This window comes from Polyodon spathula, chromosome 18 (assembly GCF_017654505.1).
Source record: "Polyodon spathula isolate WHYD16114869_AA chromosome 18, ASM1765450v1, whole genome shotgun sequence".
Taxonomy (NCBI): domain Eukaryota; kingdom Metazoa; phylum Chordata; class Actinopteri; order Acipenseriformes; family Polyodontidae; genus Polyodon; species Polyodon spathula.
Window position 1 is genome coordinate 4,825,110 of NC_054551.1, and position 17,127 is coordinate 4,842,236.

General features: G+C 37.7%; 2 protein-coding genes across 2 annotated transcripts in view; both read right to left on the reverse strand.

Moving 5' to 3' along the window:
• Positions 1-105: 105 nt before the first annotated feature.
• On the reverse strand, positions 106-6,840 carry slc5a11 (solute carrier family 5 member 11). Its single transcript, XM_041277263.1, has 14 exons — positions 6,811-6,840; positions 6,607-6,711; positions 6,204-6,263; positions 5,713-5,817; positions 5,191-5,296; positions 5,018-5,098; positions 4,160-4,365; positions 3,788-3,923; positions 3,421-3,528; positions 2,704-2,854; positions 2,372-2,540; positions 1,972-2,187; positions 1,259-1,366; positions 106-1,121 (listed from the first exon to the last, which is right to left on the reverse strand). Exons 1-14 carry the CDS (start codon positions 6,823-6,825, stop codon positions 897-899), a joined length of 1,791 nt encoding a protein of 596 aa, XP_041133197.1. The 5' UTR covers positions 6,826-6,840; the 3' UTR covers positions 106-896.
• A 3,129-nt stretch (positions 6,841-9,969) lies between these two features.
• LOC121331152 (delphilin-like) overlaps positions 9,970-17,127 on the reverse strand; it is a 34,925-nt gene continuing 27,767 nt past the window's right edge. The window contains exons 18-25 of the mRNA XM_041278365.1: positions 16,722-16,808; positions 16,270-16,466; positions 15,895-16,050; positions 14,312-14,398; positions 13,991-14,120; positions 12,913-13,031; positions 12,415-12,579; positions 9,970-11,933 (exon numbers count right to left, since the gene is read on the reverse strand). Coding sequence (XP_041134299.1) covers positions 11,862-11,933; positions 12,415-12,579; positions 12,913-13,031; positions 13,991-14,120; positions 14,312-14,398; positions 15,895-16,050; positions 16,270-16,466; positions 16,722-16,808 — 1,013 coding nt within the window. The 3' untranslated portion in view covers positions 9,970-11,861. The remainder of the gene's footprint in view (positions 11,934-12,414; positions 12,580-12,912; positions 13,032-13,990; positions 14,121-14,311; positions 14,399-15,894; positions 16,051-16,269; positions 16,467-16,721; positions 16,809-17,127) is intronic.

Genomic DNA, 17,127 nt, shown 5'->3' on the forward strand with positions numbered 1-17,127 from the left:
TTGGATTTTTTATTTTTTATTGCACAGTGTATATATAGATGTAGGAATACTAAAATAAGCTTAATGTTTGAAGAATTGGTCACAATGAAAGGCTTATTTTTTGGCTTCTCTGGTGTACTTAAGGATCTTATGTTAACCTGAGTTTTTCTAGTTCTGTAAGATTAAAAAAGCAATACAGAATGTAGCATTTGCAAACACATTTATATATTTGGATGAGGATTCTCAGTACAAAATATTGCAAAGGACTTCACAGTGACAAAAGTCTGTCTCTACAGGAGGTGTTATATGTACAAATGATTTTGGGTTGATCACACAATCTCTAGGAAATACAATCTAAATACAGTATGTAGAACATTTTTCAAATCATTAAATTAAACTGCAAAGCAGTGCAACGCTACAGCTTGTATTATCTAGATAAGAGTGACAAATCATATTTCTTAATTTGAGTTAGTTTTGCATATAGTAGAAATATTTAAATAGAAATTAGAAGCAGTGCTTATACAGTATTTATCTGTGATGATTCAACTAAAGAGTGAAGATGGACTCGCTTTTCACAGGAATCACTAAGGACAGTAAACTGTTAATCGTGCATCTTAATCTAACATATGAAGCAGTATTTTGGAAGTAATAGCAGTAGAGTGTAACTGTAGTGCTCAGTTAATGATACATTATCCATGGTCCTGGATACTATCAATTGAAAGAAGTGCCACCTGCAAGTCAAACCCAAATGATCAGAAGTACAAAAGTGAACAGTATATTATGAATAAATACAACAAACGTTTGAATTGTAACTCCAGCATAAAAGACTGGTGTTCTGTTTAAAAAGCAATACAAAAAAAAAAATCAGCACAAATGTACATTTATATACATCAGTGCCAGTGTTACAGCATTGTTTTCTATGCAAAATATGCCCATAAGAAGACTGCAGTACACATGCATATAATCAGATTGGCGTTCACGATGTGTTTCTTGCAAGGGTCTTCATCCAGAGAGCAAGTGTTCGGTTCAGGTTTTGGAGGTTCCTGACTGTTTCTTTCATTCTTGCGTTCCAGACCACAAATACACAGTATCGCAGATTTCACTTTAGAATCTGGTTTATGACTGTCCTCCATCGTAGATAGCTCTGTTACAGAAAATGATTAAATATGTCAATGCATTGTTGCAGTACTTCAGTAGGCCGCTTGACACTAGCGCTTTCCACTCCAGTGATGTTAAACTCACCTTGTCCCTCGTGATGACCATTTTCAGCTCCATTCACCTGTTGTCTGTCAGGGCTTGCTGAGTCTCTATCGTTGTCCACAGTCTTGATTTCTAGGGCACTCTGCACCGGCTTGTCAAACCTTGTATACCAAGTGAGGCGACTGATCTATAATTGTGTAAAAAATGTTTTACAAAACAAAACAAAAAAAAAAAAAAAATATATATATATATATATATATATATATATATATATATATATATATATATATATATATATATATATATATATATATATGCAAAAATTAAACTAGAAATGCATTATTTTAACATTAGCAATCCAGTCTATTTTGTATTAGATTCGTCTCTATTTGCAAACAATAATAATCTATTTATTTGTATAGCTCTGAAGATTTATTTTATTTTACATGGGGTCCTGGAAAACAATAAAAGGGCAATTTCAAAGTACAAACAAAATAAACACACGTGTGGTGCAAACTTAATCAGCAGCATACAGAGATGAAGTAGAATAAATAGAACACATCTATTTATTAATGTGGAAGGAGAAGTATTGGCAGGAGGTTCTAAGCAATTCCCAAATACCACCTTTAAACCCTGAAAAACAGAGATCATCAAATTCCATCTTTATACTATGATAGAAACTGTTTCTCTGCAAAACGTGTTTGAACCCTTGGAACAGTCGGATTAAAGATATTTTGCAGGATGCTTTAGCAATCTCAAAAGAACAAAAAAACAAAAAAAAAGAAATCTTACATTTTCTTTGGTAGGCGGTTCTGTGGCCAGGCTGACCACGACAACTACAATGAGCGTGAAGACAGAGAGGATGACAGAGTAGTAGAGGTAGTGGATGTACTTGAGAACTGCAGGGCGGGTGTCTTCCTCGTGGCACTGTGGAGCGGTGTACACAAAATCCAACACCATCCGAATACAACCAGACAGCATCCCTAGAACCAGGCCCCAGAATGCACCCTGAGAATTATACAGCAGGCATTATGAACAGAAGGTCTTCACCACTCTGCTTGACATACGGTTGAATATCTCTCGATTCAGATTTAAACAGAGAATACATAACAGATCCAATAAGGATGGAGTGCCACACACTCAATGCATGACAATTGACAATGGAGAACAATACAGTTGAGAAAAATTGTACCTTCTCGTTGGTCCTCTTCCAGAAGCAGCCTGCCATGAAGACAATAGCAATAGGTGGCTGCAGATAGGAGCTGATAGACTGGATGTAGATGAAGAGCTGTCCTCCCTGACTAGCCTGTACCAACGGGATCCACAGCACTGAGATCACCACCAGCACCAGCACAAACACCCTGTCACACACAAACACGTGACAAATGCTGAATTGGGACCAAGTACCAGATATAGATACAAGTGTACAGAAAATATGAAAGTTGATAAACAGGCTTTAAAATATCCTCTGTTACATTGAGCCCACAATACCATCATCAATATATCTCTTGATCAGATCCCTACCTGCCAACAATCATAAGCTCCCATTCGGAGGCTCGAGGATGGAAGTAGCGCCAGAGGTCTATGGTGAAGATGGTGCTGGAGCTGTTAAAGATGGAGGTCAGAGAAGACATGAGGGCCGCGATCATCACTGACATCATTAGGCCTCGCAATCCTGGAAAAACACCCGCGTGTTTGATTAAAAAAAAAAAAAAAAAAAAAACACTGGTTACTTAACCCTTAAATGCATGACATATTGAAAATAGCTGAAGAAAACTCATGTGGGGACGAAACAGCATCATCATAGGGGGTCGTCATGCATTTGCGTCTTCCATATGTCCCCATGTAAAGACTAGAAGAGTTTGTTATCCGTCCCCATATGAGGTCACCATGCATGAATGGGTTAAAATACAGGTAACAAGAAGCAGGTCATTATGGAATAAAGCGTATTTTTTTTTTTTTTTTATTAAAGTTGCTGCACTGTACACTGTACACTTTAGTGCCACAAATAAATTATTTCCTTTATTTGTGCAATTGTAATTGCAAATTAAAAATAATCCACACGTCCTACATTCTGTTCAATTGATCTAAATGGTGGCAGGTCCTAATATCACTTCTACTCAAATTTTCGTGCTTTATTTTACCTCATTAGGATGTAAGTTGCAAAGCATGTTGTAATGCAGTAGCCTGCTAGAAGCAGTGGAGTGTGTTTTATGTGAAAATGTATATAAAATTTCTTACCTACAGGTAAAAGTTTCATAACCAGCATTGGGTAAGCAATATCAGAACACCCTAATGCATTACCACAGACCTGTGTACAGATCTCAGGATCTGCGCAAGCAACTTCTTCTGTAAAAACGAAAAAAATAACAGCTGTTGGTACAGGCATTTTAATTTAAACTGTTTCTACATTTGAATTTCATTGGCAAAATACTCCTATTTATCAAAAGTTTCCCTATTCCAACGCATAATTTTCAAAACATTTTACATTCTGGTAAGAAACAAACAAAGCCATCCTGATGAATACACTACACAGTTATAGAGATGAGGTTTACAATATTCCCTTCTCATTCAAACATCACAAAACTGAAAACCCACTGATCAGTACCTGGGTAGAGAATACGACTGATCATGCCAGGCAGGACCATCATGAAGAAAGGCAGCACCTTCATGTAGGAAGCAAACAAGGACCCCCCCTTGGCATGGAGCATGTTCCTGGCAGACAAGGACCTCTGGACAATGACCTACAGGGAAATTGACAGAGCACCTCAAGAAAATGAACAGGTCTCACTATAGTTTGGATCAAGCTCTGCCTGCCTTCCTTTTTACTGTAAGATGGGTATCGTTGTTGGTTATGTGGTCTTGAAATGGAAGACTGGGTAGGTATCTCAGTGTGGATTGGTGAAGGGCAACATTGAAACTGGCTTGATTACATATTTTAAAATCAAGGTTGCCAAGCTTAAACCCAGTCTTTCCCTACCTGGTCGGTGCACCAATACCAGATGGATGGAACAGTCATTCCCACAAGGACTCCTGGCCAGGGCAGGTCGGAGGTCACGGGGTCCCGGAAGAGGTGGAAAGCGTCCTGTCGTGGCAGTCCACAGCTGGTGTTTGTGTCACGGACCGTGGGAATGGCTTTAAAGTATTTATCTTGCAGCCCTTCCCACCCGTCTACCTGAATAAAGCCTGTAGTTTAAAATTACCAGGTGTTTAATTTTTGGTGTCTTAACTTACAGTAAGGACCACATGGATATGCATTTTAAGTACAATCCTACATTTTAATAATACAAAATTAGCCTGATTCCCAATTTTTTGTAATCTTGGCAGTCCAATAGCTTATCCCCTTTCAGCATAAACTCCTGCCCTTAAGAGCACTTGATCGCTTCTGAAGTACCGTTTTAAAAGCAGCATTTTAGAGATGCACAGTAACTCATTCCTATGCATTATCTATTGTTTCCATAGCAGTGTAAGATGGAATTTGACCACCTGTCTTTCTTTAGTTTTAAAGGTTGTATTTGTGAATTGCTAAGGATCTCCTGCCAAAGCTTCTCTTTCAATCCACACTGGCAAACAGATACATCTTATGTATACAGCTGTTCGATTTCTGAATGGTGCAGAGTAACATTGAACCACAAATGGGTTTTTTTGTGCTGTATGTACTTTGTACTTTGTCCTTTTTTTTTTTTTTTTTTTTTTTTTTTTTTTTTTACTGTTTTTCAGAACTCCTTTGTAAATTAGGCCTCAGTCCCAATGGGTAAATCTCTTGGTTAAATAAATAATTAAATGTGCATGAGCATAACAACAAGACTATCCCACCCACAACAGATACAATACTTACAGAATACCATGAGTATCAATGCACCGACCAGCATGATAACAGTCTGTAGAGCGTCTGTGTAGATTACTGCAGCGAGCCCTCCTGGAGAATCAAATTTAATGCAAGACAATTAAGTCAAATTAATACAAATAAAGTGTTCTGTTTACATTGTAATTTGATCTAATCATGCATACCTGCCACAGTGTACAGGGCTGTGATGGCTAGCAGAAGTATGACAGCCACATAAAGATCCCAGTGCAAGGCTTGCTGGATGAACACTGCTCCTGCATACATATCAACCTAATAACAGATTTCATCACAACTTCATTTTTACACACAAGATCAAGCACAAAGTAGTGCAGCATCCCTCTAACTTTGGTACTGCCATGCATTCAATCAATCTATATTTTATATCGTGCCTTTCATAGTGGACCACCATCATAAAGCGATTTACAAGATGCAATGGACAGCTTGTGTTTGCTTTGACTTGCCTACTGGTTGTAATGTTACATAATCTTCAATATTGTAACTCATAAAAGACACTTCGGTCACCTACTTGCCAATAATATAATATTAAATATATACCCATAACCACCTAGGTTGAAATAAAACAATAACTTTGCCAAGTCTGTGTAACATATTACTCTTTCAAAAAAACACCAGTATAGGGTTATTATTATCATCATTAGCTTGGAAAAAGACAATAGCTTACTTACCGATATTTTAGTAAAAATATAAATGAACAAATATAAAACAGCAATATATATTTGTATTCTTTTCCCCCCAAATCTTCGTTTCAAATACTCAGGCATGGTTGTCACCTAGAATAAAAGGAATACAATACAGTTAAATAAAAATGATATTACTTTTGATTTGTATTTATTGGCTTACTTATATCTTACATCAAATGTAGAACTATATTCCCAACAGGTAATGTTGTGTGCCTTATATACAATAAGGACTACATGGATTAAAAAAATAATAATAATAAAAGAAACAGAAATTATGTCCAAGATATTCCGGCATTCTAACTGGCCACCTAAAGCCTTTTGATACAGGTGTTCTGTTCCAGTATGGCAGGCAATTGGGGTCCTTTAGACACATACTATGCCAGAACGTTTTTATCTATAGTGTTTAAATTGCAATCACACTTGTTCTGCACAAAGCCAGAGAGTGAATGAGAATCCTATGAAGTGGAGAGCCTTACCCCAGATGAAATGTAAATCGGCAGGAATATCCAGGCCAGTAGAAGCACTATGAACATTCCCTGCACAAAATAAATAAATAAATAAATAAATAAATAAATAAATAAATAAACAAAGCTGGAAATCAAGTTTAACAGGAAAGGAGTCTGTTTACCTACAGACTACTGTTTTTCTTTCTACCTTTCATTAGCTTTAGTGCCATTTTTACTCCTCTTCCAATCACTGCGCAGTTCATGTTACCTGTGTATTTTAGGCTCCTCATATGATCACACTGCTTCCTGCCACAAGCAAGTGTTCTGCTGCTGTTCTGTTCGAACAACCTCCTTCTGTCCTAATTCCTTCAGCTCTATGCATGGTTGTAACCCAGATTTGTTGGGATTAAAAACAAAGAAAACAATGTCTTACGTTCCACTCATAAGCAGTCACCGCTATACCAGATGCAGCTCCTGACCCAGCCAGCCCTATGAAATGCCCGCTCCCCACATTACTGGCAAACAGGGAAGCTCCAACCTACAGAGAAGAGGAGGTCCAGTATAAACACATGAACAGTGCTACTGATATCTCAGAATGAAAAGACCAAGGAAATGGACCACAGACTGGCATACTTACAGGCCACCAAATCATGTTCTTTCCCGCCAGGAAGTAGCCATCAACAGTGCTTCTGTTAGTTTTCCACATAGACTGGAGAAAGAGAAAATACATCTGTAATGTGTTTCCAACAAAAGCTTCTAATCAGTTCATTCTAAACAGAGGTTCGTTTTTTATCACACAACAGCCACGCTCATCCAAGCCAAACTCAAATGCACTATACTGAGCTTGTATCACAGTTCAAGAAGACAGTTCCAATCACACAAGCAAACAAATTAGAGATAGGCATTTTATCTCTATTGCAATTCAACAACACCACAATAAAACAGCTTCGGTCTCAGAGCGTAATTATTTCCGGTTCAATTTGTATTTAAATAAATAAATACATCTTCATCCAATATACAATGCACCATATTTAACTGAAACAAATTACACCTTAAACTTTTTAAAACTCCACCTTCACTAGCCAGTCGGCTCCTTGTACATCACTGAAATAACAGTTACAATAAATATTGTTTATTCAAGAGCATTCTATAGAAATGTTAATCAAGGAAAGATAGCTCTCAAACCTTTCTAACTAGGTCATCCTATAAAGTGGCTTGGGTCTGCCATTAACTCTCATATTGAAATATCATAGGAATGCATCTGCTTGTAAATACTAAACTTAAAAAATGCATTAATCTTAAATCATAAGGACTTTCATTACATAACTGCAAATATTTAATGCAACTGACTGAGCAGATATGATAAAAATAAACAATGAGTTGCTCTGCTTGTGATATCTCATAGATACCCTCATTTCGGGGGGGAAAGGAAAAATCCAACTGCTAACGTTAGAAAACTGGTTACAAATACCTTTGATGCCTTAAATTAACTTTCTGAGTTGCTGCTCACAAGTTTAAAGCATTAACAGTCGGATGTTTCCTTCCACCCCTGCCCCCGCCCCCCAAAAAATGGTATAGAGACCTTGATAAATGTAGTCCATTGTTTCAAAACAAATTACTGTGTATCTTACCCAAAGGCCAACTGCCAGAACAAATACAAAGTACAGTACTAGCACCACAATGTCAACAACCTCCAGTGACTGCTGTGGAAGGGCTCCCACTGAGCCTGCAGTGGAGAAGGGAGGTGACTGGGTAGTGGCATCCATGACCATGGGATATTACAATTCAGCTGCTGTAGAAAACAACACCATTACTCTGTCCGCTAAGGAATAGATGGAGACATTCATAAATCAAGACCTAGCTTAATAAACTGCATCCAAGCAGGAATCTTTTCTGCTACCTGAGATCATTTGACAGAAAGATTTCCATACTGTATATCCATGTCTAGGACAAGTAACATTACTATAAACAAGATGCATCCTGTATCCTGGGTTCATATTTTAATAAATAAAGGAAACAGAAATTACGCAACTAAAATAGAACACATGCACTCAACTCAAGGTATAAGTAGCAAGAAAACTTGTGAGGACGTGAATGAAATTATCTCTGGTCTTACTTACTGTTGAGAATTAAGTTGCTATGCCTTCACTGCTCTTCATACATTTTTGCAGCCTCATAATCCTGAATGTTCCAGTGCCGTGATCTCTAACGTCACTGAAGAGGTGAAGATCGCTCAATGCAGCTCAAAGCCCAGTAAAAAGCTGCTAGATCATTCCTTGAAACTGCAACGGGGCAGAAGGTGTTTACTCTGAATCATCTAGGGTCAAATTCCAAAGTGTGTACAGCAACTTAATTTGAACTTAAACGAACTGGTTAACGAGTAAGACTTTTTATTGGCTTTGTTCTCAAAACAAGCATAAAACCTGTGTGGGTGGAAAACTACACTGAGAATTTGTTCGACTAAACAAAAAAACAGAGGCATTCGTGGGGAGAAAAGTTGTTTTAGTGAAACTGTAGATTAATTTATTTGGGAGCCAATTGCCATGAAAAATTAACCATGCGATATCCTTATGATATCATTAAGGAGTCTACAGGGTGCCAGCATGGTCAGTGGTTGGCTTAATTATCTGTGCATCTGTCAATTCATGTGACCATTTACCTAATCTAAAGGTCAAACAAAAGTTGGCCAGAATAAATCCACATCCAATTTATTTTTTCTTAAACAAAGTCACCTAAATCTTCACATAAGGGCACAGAAATCCCTGAAAAGTAGCTGCTGCATCTAAGCATCCCTGCCTTATATGAGTATCTTCAACAACTGCATTGCTTTTTCTTCATGATAATATTATTTGTATTAATAATAAATGTGTACATTAAGATATCTTCAGAGCTTATGAGAAAACAAATGTACCAAGTGAGTTGTTAGTGTATGAACAAAATTTGTGTACACTGTTTAATGTCTGGTTAACATATTGTTAATGATCCACAAATCTCAGAATGCACCCAACCAGCACAGAAAATGACACTGAGGCCTTATGCAACATTAGGCTCCATAAAGAGCTTTATTGTCAGCGACTGCTGCTAATATTGCTGTACACAATACAAAACAATGAATCTTCTGCATGCCACAAGCTGCAGCACGATTCAGATCTACAACAGAAGCTGATGCACAGCGGCTTAAAATAAACAGAAAAACTAAAATAAATAAAAGTAATAAATAGGAATAATAATATATAGACAGAATATTTTACACATGCACACACAATTCTCCGATTAATAAATACATCATAATATTAATACTGCATAAGTGGCAATAGCGGTTTTAATATTCTCTAGCCCATATATTTTGTCTATTTGTTTTTCTGAACTATAAACTATATTTGTACAGAAAAGAGCAGGGATAGTATAGTTGAAATAAACAAATCTGTAATTTATAAACCCGTGTTATTGTTACATTGATGTTAAATTCATATGAGGTAAACATCCACACATTGGCCTAGATTAAATTATGGCAGTGACATTAAATTATTTGAAATAAACGAATCTGTAACTTATAAAACCGTGTTACTGTTGTCATGTTGCATTGACATTAAATTCATATGAGGTAAACATCCACACTTGGCCATTATAAAGTATAGCTAAGGCAGCCCCATACAATTAGATTTAATTCAGGCCAATCATGAAATATCTATACCTGCTCATGTACTGTAAAATAGCTGAATGTTTCTATTAAAGAAAAAGACTTTCAACTGAGTTCACCGTCTTGTCTGGAAGTCATCCTATAGGCTTCCTTGCATCTTCAATCGACTTGTGTATTTGAAAGGACAAATACAAAAACAAAGAAAGTTCTCAACTTAGAACCTACAGTGTAAATGTTACCTAACTCAGAGGAGGCAAACTGTACGCAAGGAGAACCTTAAAGTTCTTGAGATAGTGTTCCCAAACATGAACTCCAACTTTCTTTTTTATGTATTTCTGTATCTGTAACTGGATGTAAATGTTGTAAATACACATATTTTTAAAACATCATATATTTAGTAGCTTATTAAAATAATTGCATTGCTACCCTGCAGATAGCAATTACAAAAATGAATTTTAAAAAGATAAAAGAAATGTACTCCCCTTTGATTTCCCCTTCTAGCATTGCAACCTCCTTACTAAAAATGTAAGCTAATTCAAACTTCTAGAGGGTTAGAGAAGTCAGAAATACCGATTTGGAGAATCAAAGTATTTATCTAAATATTTCTGGTATGTAAACCACAGAAGTAAATATAAAATACTAAAAACAGCATCATCTCTTCACAGAGTGCCTTTACATTGTCATCTAGTTATCCACTTAAGAATGTTATGTAGAAATCAAAGGAAACAGTTAACAGCAATACATATATAGTGGGTTCGTTTTTTTTGTTTTGTTTTGTACAGCTTTCTAACAAATGATAATTGGAACAAGTTGTTATTTATTTATATAAATGATACAGATTGACTCATTATATTGATTCAAGATAAACTAAAGTATCTTCGCTCAAACAGATTTTAATATATATTTGGGCATAACAGCAATTAGGAAAGTGCTTAATGGACTGTACTGTATATGTCTGCTTTCAGTAGCCTAAGAATTCAAAGAATTAATTAAAAAAAGCATACTGTTCTGTACTAAAAAAAATAATTATTGAGCGAGTACAGTTGCGTTGAAGACGGCTATACAAGTGGACCAATTTAACCTTATACAGTAAATCACATTTTAAACAACTAGCTTATCCATGGAGTTTTAACACTAGACTGGTTTGTAAAGCTGCAATATCACCCCTTTCAGGGCATCTCCGATTTGAGCAGATAAAAAGGAGAGATTTACACAATGTGGATATCAAGCAATAATAATAATAATTAAAAAAAACAAAAAAAACAAACAAAAAACATCTACCCTCTGCAAGTTTTTTTTTTTTTAAATTAGATTTACAATAAATCTGAAGTATTTCAATTACTGGCAGCGACCAGCAAGTACTCGACAAACGTTTAAACAGGGTGTCGCCTCAAATGGTTACGAAGCCTGATTCAAGGTTTAATTTGTCTCACGTTTAATGCTGAAGTTAGCCTGTAAGATGTGGTCACAGAACACTTATAGTTGACAGACGAGGTGTACTACATGTCATTAGGGTCTTGCATAGGTAACCCCTAGCTAAATTAAACATATTTACCAAGAAAACTGCAAATGAGCTGCCTTATTAAACTAACCCTAAATTAAAGTGCTTCTTTATTACCACTGTTTTCATTTTGTGTGACATATTATTTAATTGTTGATTAGCTTTTTTACTGTTTATTTTGTCCTGCGTCATCTTGCAATGTCTTCTTTATTCCACCTTTAATTTAAATTGAACAATACTGTTTGTCTTAGTCTGAGGTCTATCCTAGGTGTATTGTCACCACAGATTCCCACCATACTGTAAACACTTCACGTACCGTCTCTCATCAATTTATTTACATTCGCTGTGTTGATTAAATTACTTGTTCTTGATAGAATGCAATTCAATGCTTTCACCTGTGAGCTTCTACCTTACTCCTGTTCTTTACACAATTTGCAATCAGTCTTTAATTTTTTTGCTTTTCAGCGAAGGAGCAGAGATCCTTCTTTTATGTTTTTCACAGAACAACACACTTCTTTTGGTGTAATGTGTTGGGGTTTCAAAGACATCACCAGGCCAGCGGGGAGCTCATTCTTGTACTGCGCTGATTCTCTGTGGCTGTCATCTCCCTGAAAGCCCTCTGCAAAGCAAACACAAATTACATTAAATTAAAAAATAACAAAGTCCTGTATTTGCCTATCTGTAACTACAGAGATTTGTCTATGTATCCATTTCCTTGTCACTAAATGCAAACAAATAAGAGCCAGCTGAAAGAACGAATTCCTCTTTTAGCTCAAACTCCATCCCATTTTCTTGATAATGCTTTTGTTATACTTACACAAGTGTAAAAAGAATTGTCTGCTGCATCTTGAATAAAACAAAGCCAATGGTAGTATAAGGTCAGTTGTAGCATAAAAGGCCATGTAAGAAAGTGGATCATTGCTACACTCAATGATACTGGTATGTCAAGCAGTTAAAATCTGCTTTGCCAGTTGTGAGTTAATCGTTTATAAAAACAGGTTTTCAGAGGTTAATTTAAAACAGCTTTTAATTTAAATCCTCTTTTCAGACAGATGCAAATCAGTGTAATCCAGACATGAAAAGCTGTCTCCACCATTCACCTCAAACTTGCTGATGAACTCAGCAAAAATGCCAAAGAAGGCCTCTGTTGTGGTAGCTTTGCTGTCTTCCCCAAAGAAGGAGGCCACTTTGCTGAACTCTTCTATCGCTCGCTGCTGCAGTGAGTCCAGGGACTGGACAGCAGGGTGGGTGTTCTCTAGAAACCCCTTCAGGACGAGTCAAGGAAGTGACCGCAGCAGCAGTGTTCAACCGGTTAGAGCCCCCAAGGGATGCCACTGCATTTCTAGAAAATTATTTTTGCTCATAACTAGCAGCAAATGATAGGATTATAAATTACATAAAGAGCATGTTTAGTATAAAGGAGATTTGCCAAGAATGTTGACACATTTAAAAAAATAAAATAAATAAAAAAATTGTACAAAAAAAAGATATATATATATATCAATATTTGAATGATACTTTGGCCCCCCTAACTGAAAATGGCTAAGTGGAGTTGGATCTCTGGTTCCTGGGTTTCTAACACAACATGTAAAGGATACGCTCATAACAGTGGCAAACCTGTCGTCGGCGGTCGCAGGTATTTTCTGGCAGGCAATCCGGATGTCTTGTATGGTGGTGTGCAGGTCAATAAGGTCAGCTGTGATTGTTCTATGGTTAACTGAGAAGAGCAGGGAATACAGGTACAACGATAAAACACACGGCAAGCTGTACACAGAACACAAAGATCACTAGGGAGAGAAGTCTGTCTCAAACGCTACCTTTAATCATTTTACATTAAGCTCTTTAAGATGATCAATTAAAAATTGAATGTCACTGTGATGAGCCAAAGGGTTTTCGGTCTGTGATTCAGCCTCCCGACAGTAGATGGCATCAAACCAACTCGGGACTTCCCTTACCAAGATCTCGTGACCATGGCAAAAGTCATCTTTTGAGGGGCGGCACCTTGGTGAGGGGCGGAAGTACGAGTATGTAACTTCCAGCCACTGGAGTCAAGTGAAGGAGAAGGACACGTGTCGGTTGGGGATTGGTGTTCCACTGACTACAGAGGCGGGACATTACATACTAAAGGGAACGTACTACTGTGTTCGGGGTTGGTCCGAAAGTAAAGTAGGAGGAGTAACGGGTGGAGGGAGAGTCTGGTTTTGTGCAGCGGGATTTTTGAAACACTAACATTTCTTTTGTCTTTTTTTTGTTTATGTATGGTCACCACGAAGACAAATTAAAGACGAGTCATCACAGTTTGTTTTGGATTCCACCCCTGCACTCCTTCCCTCACACCATTTTGTTTTTCGTTTGTTATTTAATCCTTTTGTTGTGTATAGAAAATAAAAATAAATTATTTTATTTCTGTACACATAAATTACTGTCTGGACATTCCATTTAATACACTCTCGCCTCACAGTCACACTTTCTCTCATTATTGTATAGTCAATGCTACGGTTACCATATGTCTCCATGTCACAGCAGGACTACAATTACCAGAACGCATTGGGGTGGGAGTTGAAAAACCTGAACTGCACCCAAACTGCCCTAGTGTACATGGAGTCTATGGTAACCCAAACACGCTTAAAATCAAAACAGTCAAAAAAAAAAAAAAAAGTAAAGTAATTCACTCACCTTTGGCAGCAAGGGGCACTGTGGTTAGGTCCTTGGCAAAATCCAGAAGTTCAGGAAAATGTTGGCCCAGTGATTTGGTAAGAATGTGCAGGAAAGTGGATTTCCCATCTACTGTTTTTGTAGTACTCAGCTAAAAGATCAAAAGGTTCACACATGCTAATTGAGGACTGTGACGATACAGTATATTATAATGGCGGGTGTACCGTTAGTTGATTGGCTGGTGAATGCACTTGTACCCCGGTGTTGCACACACCATCCAGCCATTGACACCAAAGACTTATTTTCTGGGACTAAAACATCTCAGATAAAAGTATAACTTACCTCTGTAAGAAAATTGATTTTAAATCCTGTGGTTTTATTGGTTTTTGGCTGTCCATTGTTGAGATAGTTTCCCATGGCCAACACAAACTGCAGACAAGAGAAGATATAACAGGCTACTTGCAGGAATAATATTCAATTACAGTAGAACCTCCAATTTAATTAGTTCCAAGGGTCCATCGGATATGTGAAAATATTAACATATTTATAACGTAGAGGTATTACAAATAAAATGGCAAAGTACAGTACAGTTCTATACAAAGCAAGGCTGGGTTAGTTATTGCAAAACAAAGCATTGCAAAACAGTATTCCAAAAACAGTTCTTACCATGCTTCCTCAGTCCATGCCAAAGTAATCCAACAGGTTATTTGGTTTTTTTTTTGCACATAAATGCGTGTTAGAATGCGAGACAGAAATGGCGTTTTAAAAACAAGAACAACACTTCAGTGAGTGTTGTTCAAAATGAATGGAATAAAAAAAATAGCAGTACGAAAATACATATAGAACAATACCATTACTGAGTATCGTTTTTTTCTATGACCCCCACATCTTAGATTTACCCTTCCACAATGACCTGTGAAAATGCAATCTTTACCACCAAACATCACTGTGATCAAATGTTCGGTCCCCTTGAGGTTCAAAGGTTCAGGCGGACCACTGTTTGGGAAAATAAGGTTCTGCTTGGACAGGTCTTTCAATGTGCAGGGTCATCAGGAATAAGATGAGATACCTAATCAAGTTGTGAACACTGACCATCACGGTTCACCAGAGATGTAAAATCTCCTTGTGTAAAGCATGGGAGGGACATAGTTACATGAAAGTGAGTCAATGAGTAAACCTGCCAGTGTCAAGTTACTGTATCGACAATGCTGCAAAAATGCTGCTAAATTGGGAAACAGCTCTGCATTTCTCCAAAATTCAGTCAAAGAAACTCCACTACCGGTTTCTTTTGCATATAGTTGATATCCCTCCATTTCTGATTTATAGTCAGCACCAAACCCTGGAATATAATCCAACGGGAGGGGTTCTTTATACAAACTACAAACATGCTGTGGGTCTAACATCCTTACTGCCTTTAGAAACGTGTGAGCTGGTTAATTAAAACATGGTTTTATACTGCACTGACAGGGGTTTTAGCAACTCGTCAAAGTTTCAAAAACTTTGTGGAAAGTTTTAACAACACACTGTTTGTCTATTCTGCCATCTGTATTCTGCAGCTTTATTATACGTTTAATGAATTCTAACGTTACGGCTTTCAAAATAAGTTATACCTATCAGTGTGCAGCACACCAGGTGGATATTGCTGCGTGCGGTCTCTCAGAGAAATGCTTTTTGAGTTTGTTGGCGCATCTATTTGTTCTAAAACAGCATGTCTCGAGGGAAGTGTTTTCTTTAAACCCATCAATTTCTAGAATGGCAATAACTGTCCCTCGTAATTAGGGGGTGTTTTCTAATTAGACAGAACTGAATGGGTTGATTACGTAATTATTCTTTTGATCAGTTTAGCTGGGGTGGCTACACTGACATCCAGAGGGTTCGGCTTGAATTGCAGGTTAGTCATGCTGCTCTAATTATGGTAACTGTACCTCCAGTATCTTGGCGAGTTTCTTGCTGTTCTTCAGCTCCAGTGAGGCGTTGTAGATGCACTCATACCCAGCCTTCATCTCCTCAGTCTTCTCCTGCAGAGTTGTCTTGCAGTGAAGACTTCGCAGCCGCGTTTTATACTCTGACACTGACAGCATCTACAATGGAGAGGATGTGAAGCAATGGATTAAAGACCTTTCCCAGCTATCTTCAGGAGGCTGGGTACTGCTTTGAATGTTCACAGTAAGATACAAAAACCCACCTATTCCATGCTACTTAAACTGGGCTATTCGACTTAAACGAAGGGGCATTTCCAACACCTTTTTATGCAAAAGTGAAAAATTCAGACCATGGTCATTTTTTGCCTACTTGCCTACCTGCATAACAAACTGGTCTGGCTCACTGAGCTTGCTGGTGTCCTGTGTGTACTGCTGGTACTGCTTGACCTCCTCTTCATCAGGGGCGTACAGCAGCAGCTGCTTGATGTGTGATGGCTCCAGGCGGTCATTGGCCATCGTCATCAGTATCTGACGCAGCTCAGCTGGGGACAGCTTTAGGTGTGCAATCAGGATAGCTAAGGGGAGCAAGGAAAGAAACGTCTGCCACTAATATATTTGTCTTTTTTCAGATCATTTGCTGTTCACAGATATGTGCTTTTATTATATTGAGGTACTGGTATAAAGCAGTTGTATAAAAGACTGTCTCATAAGGAGGCTTCACTTAAAAACAGGCAAACTTGATCGTTTGATGTACACAGTTCCAGTATCCACTATGTCCAATTTTGGATTGTTTAATCCCAGTGACTGCTGTATTGAAAAACAATACTCACATGTGTTATATGCCTTTTTACGAGAGAGAATTTCGACCACGTCTTTCTTTTTAAACTCGGGTAAGAAGGTTGGCTCTGGAAGAGAAACTGAAAGATTTAACAAGAGTGTGAGGAAGGATCCGGCCAGCTCCAGGGGGAAAAATGACAGAAATGTGAAAATACGAAAGAAGGTGAAATGATGTTTGACGGGAGGGTCCAGGGCATCCTTGAATTCTGGAATTCAAAGATCTCCTGCATGATCACTGACTGATGTTCGGCTGGAAAACGACGAGTGCATTGGGTGAAAATGGAGGCACTTCATTTTTATTAGGTAGTCGTACATTTGTATTGAGTGTGCAGCACTGTGGCTAGTTAACGGAAGCTGCTTCTACCCAGCCTTGTCTAGTCGAGTTTAACTGCATCTGAA

Coding starts and splice junctions, on each gene's coding strand:
- slc5a11 (XM_041277263.1), bottom strand. Junction 6,264..6,606: donor TGACTGCTTATGAGTGGAAC/GTAAGACATTGT, acceptor TATTTTGTGCAG/GGAATGTTCATAGTGCTTCT. Junction 5,297..5,712: donor ATATTTTTACTAAAATATCG/GTAAGTAAGCTA, acceptor ATCTGTTATTAG/GTTGATATGTATGCAGGAGC.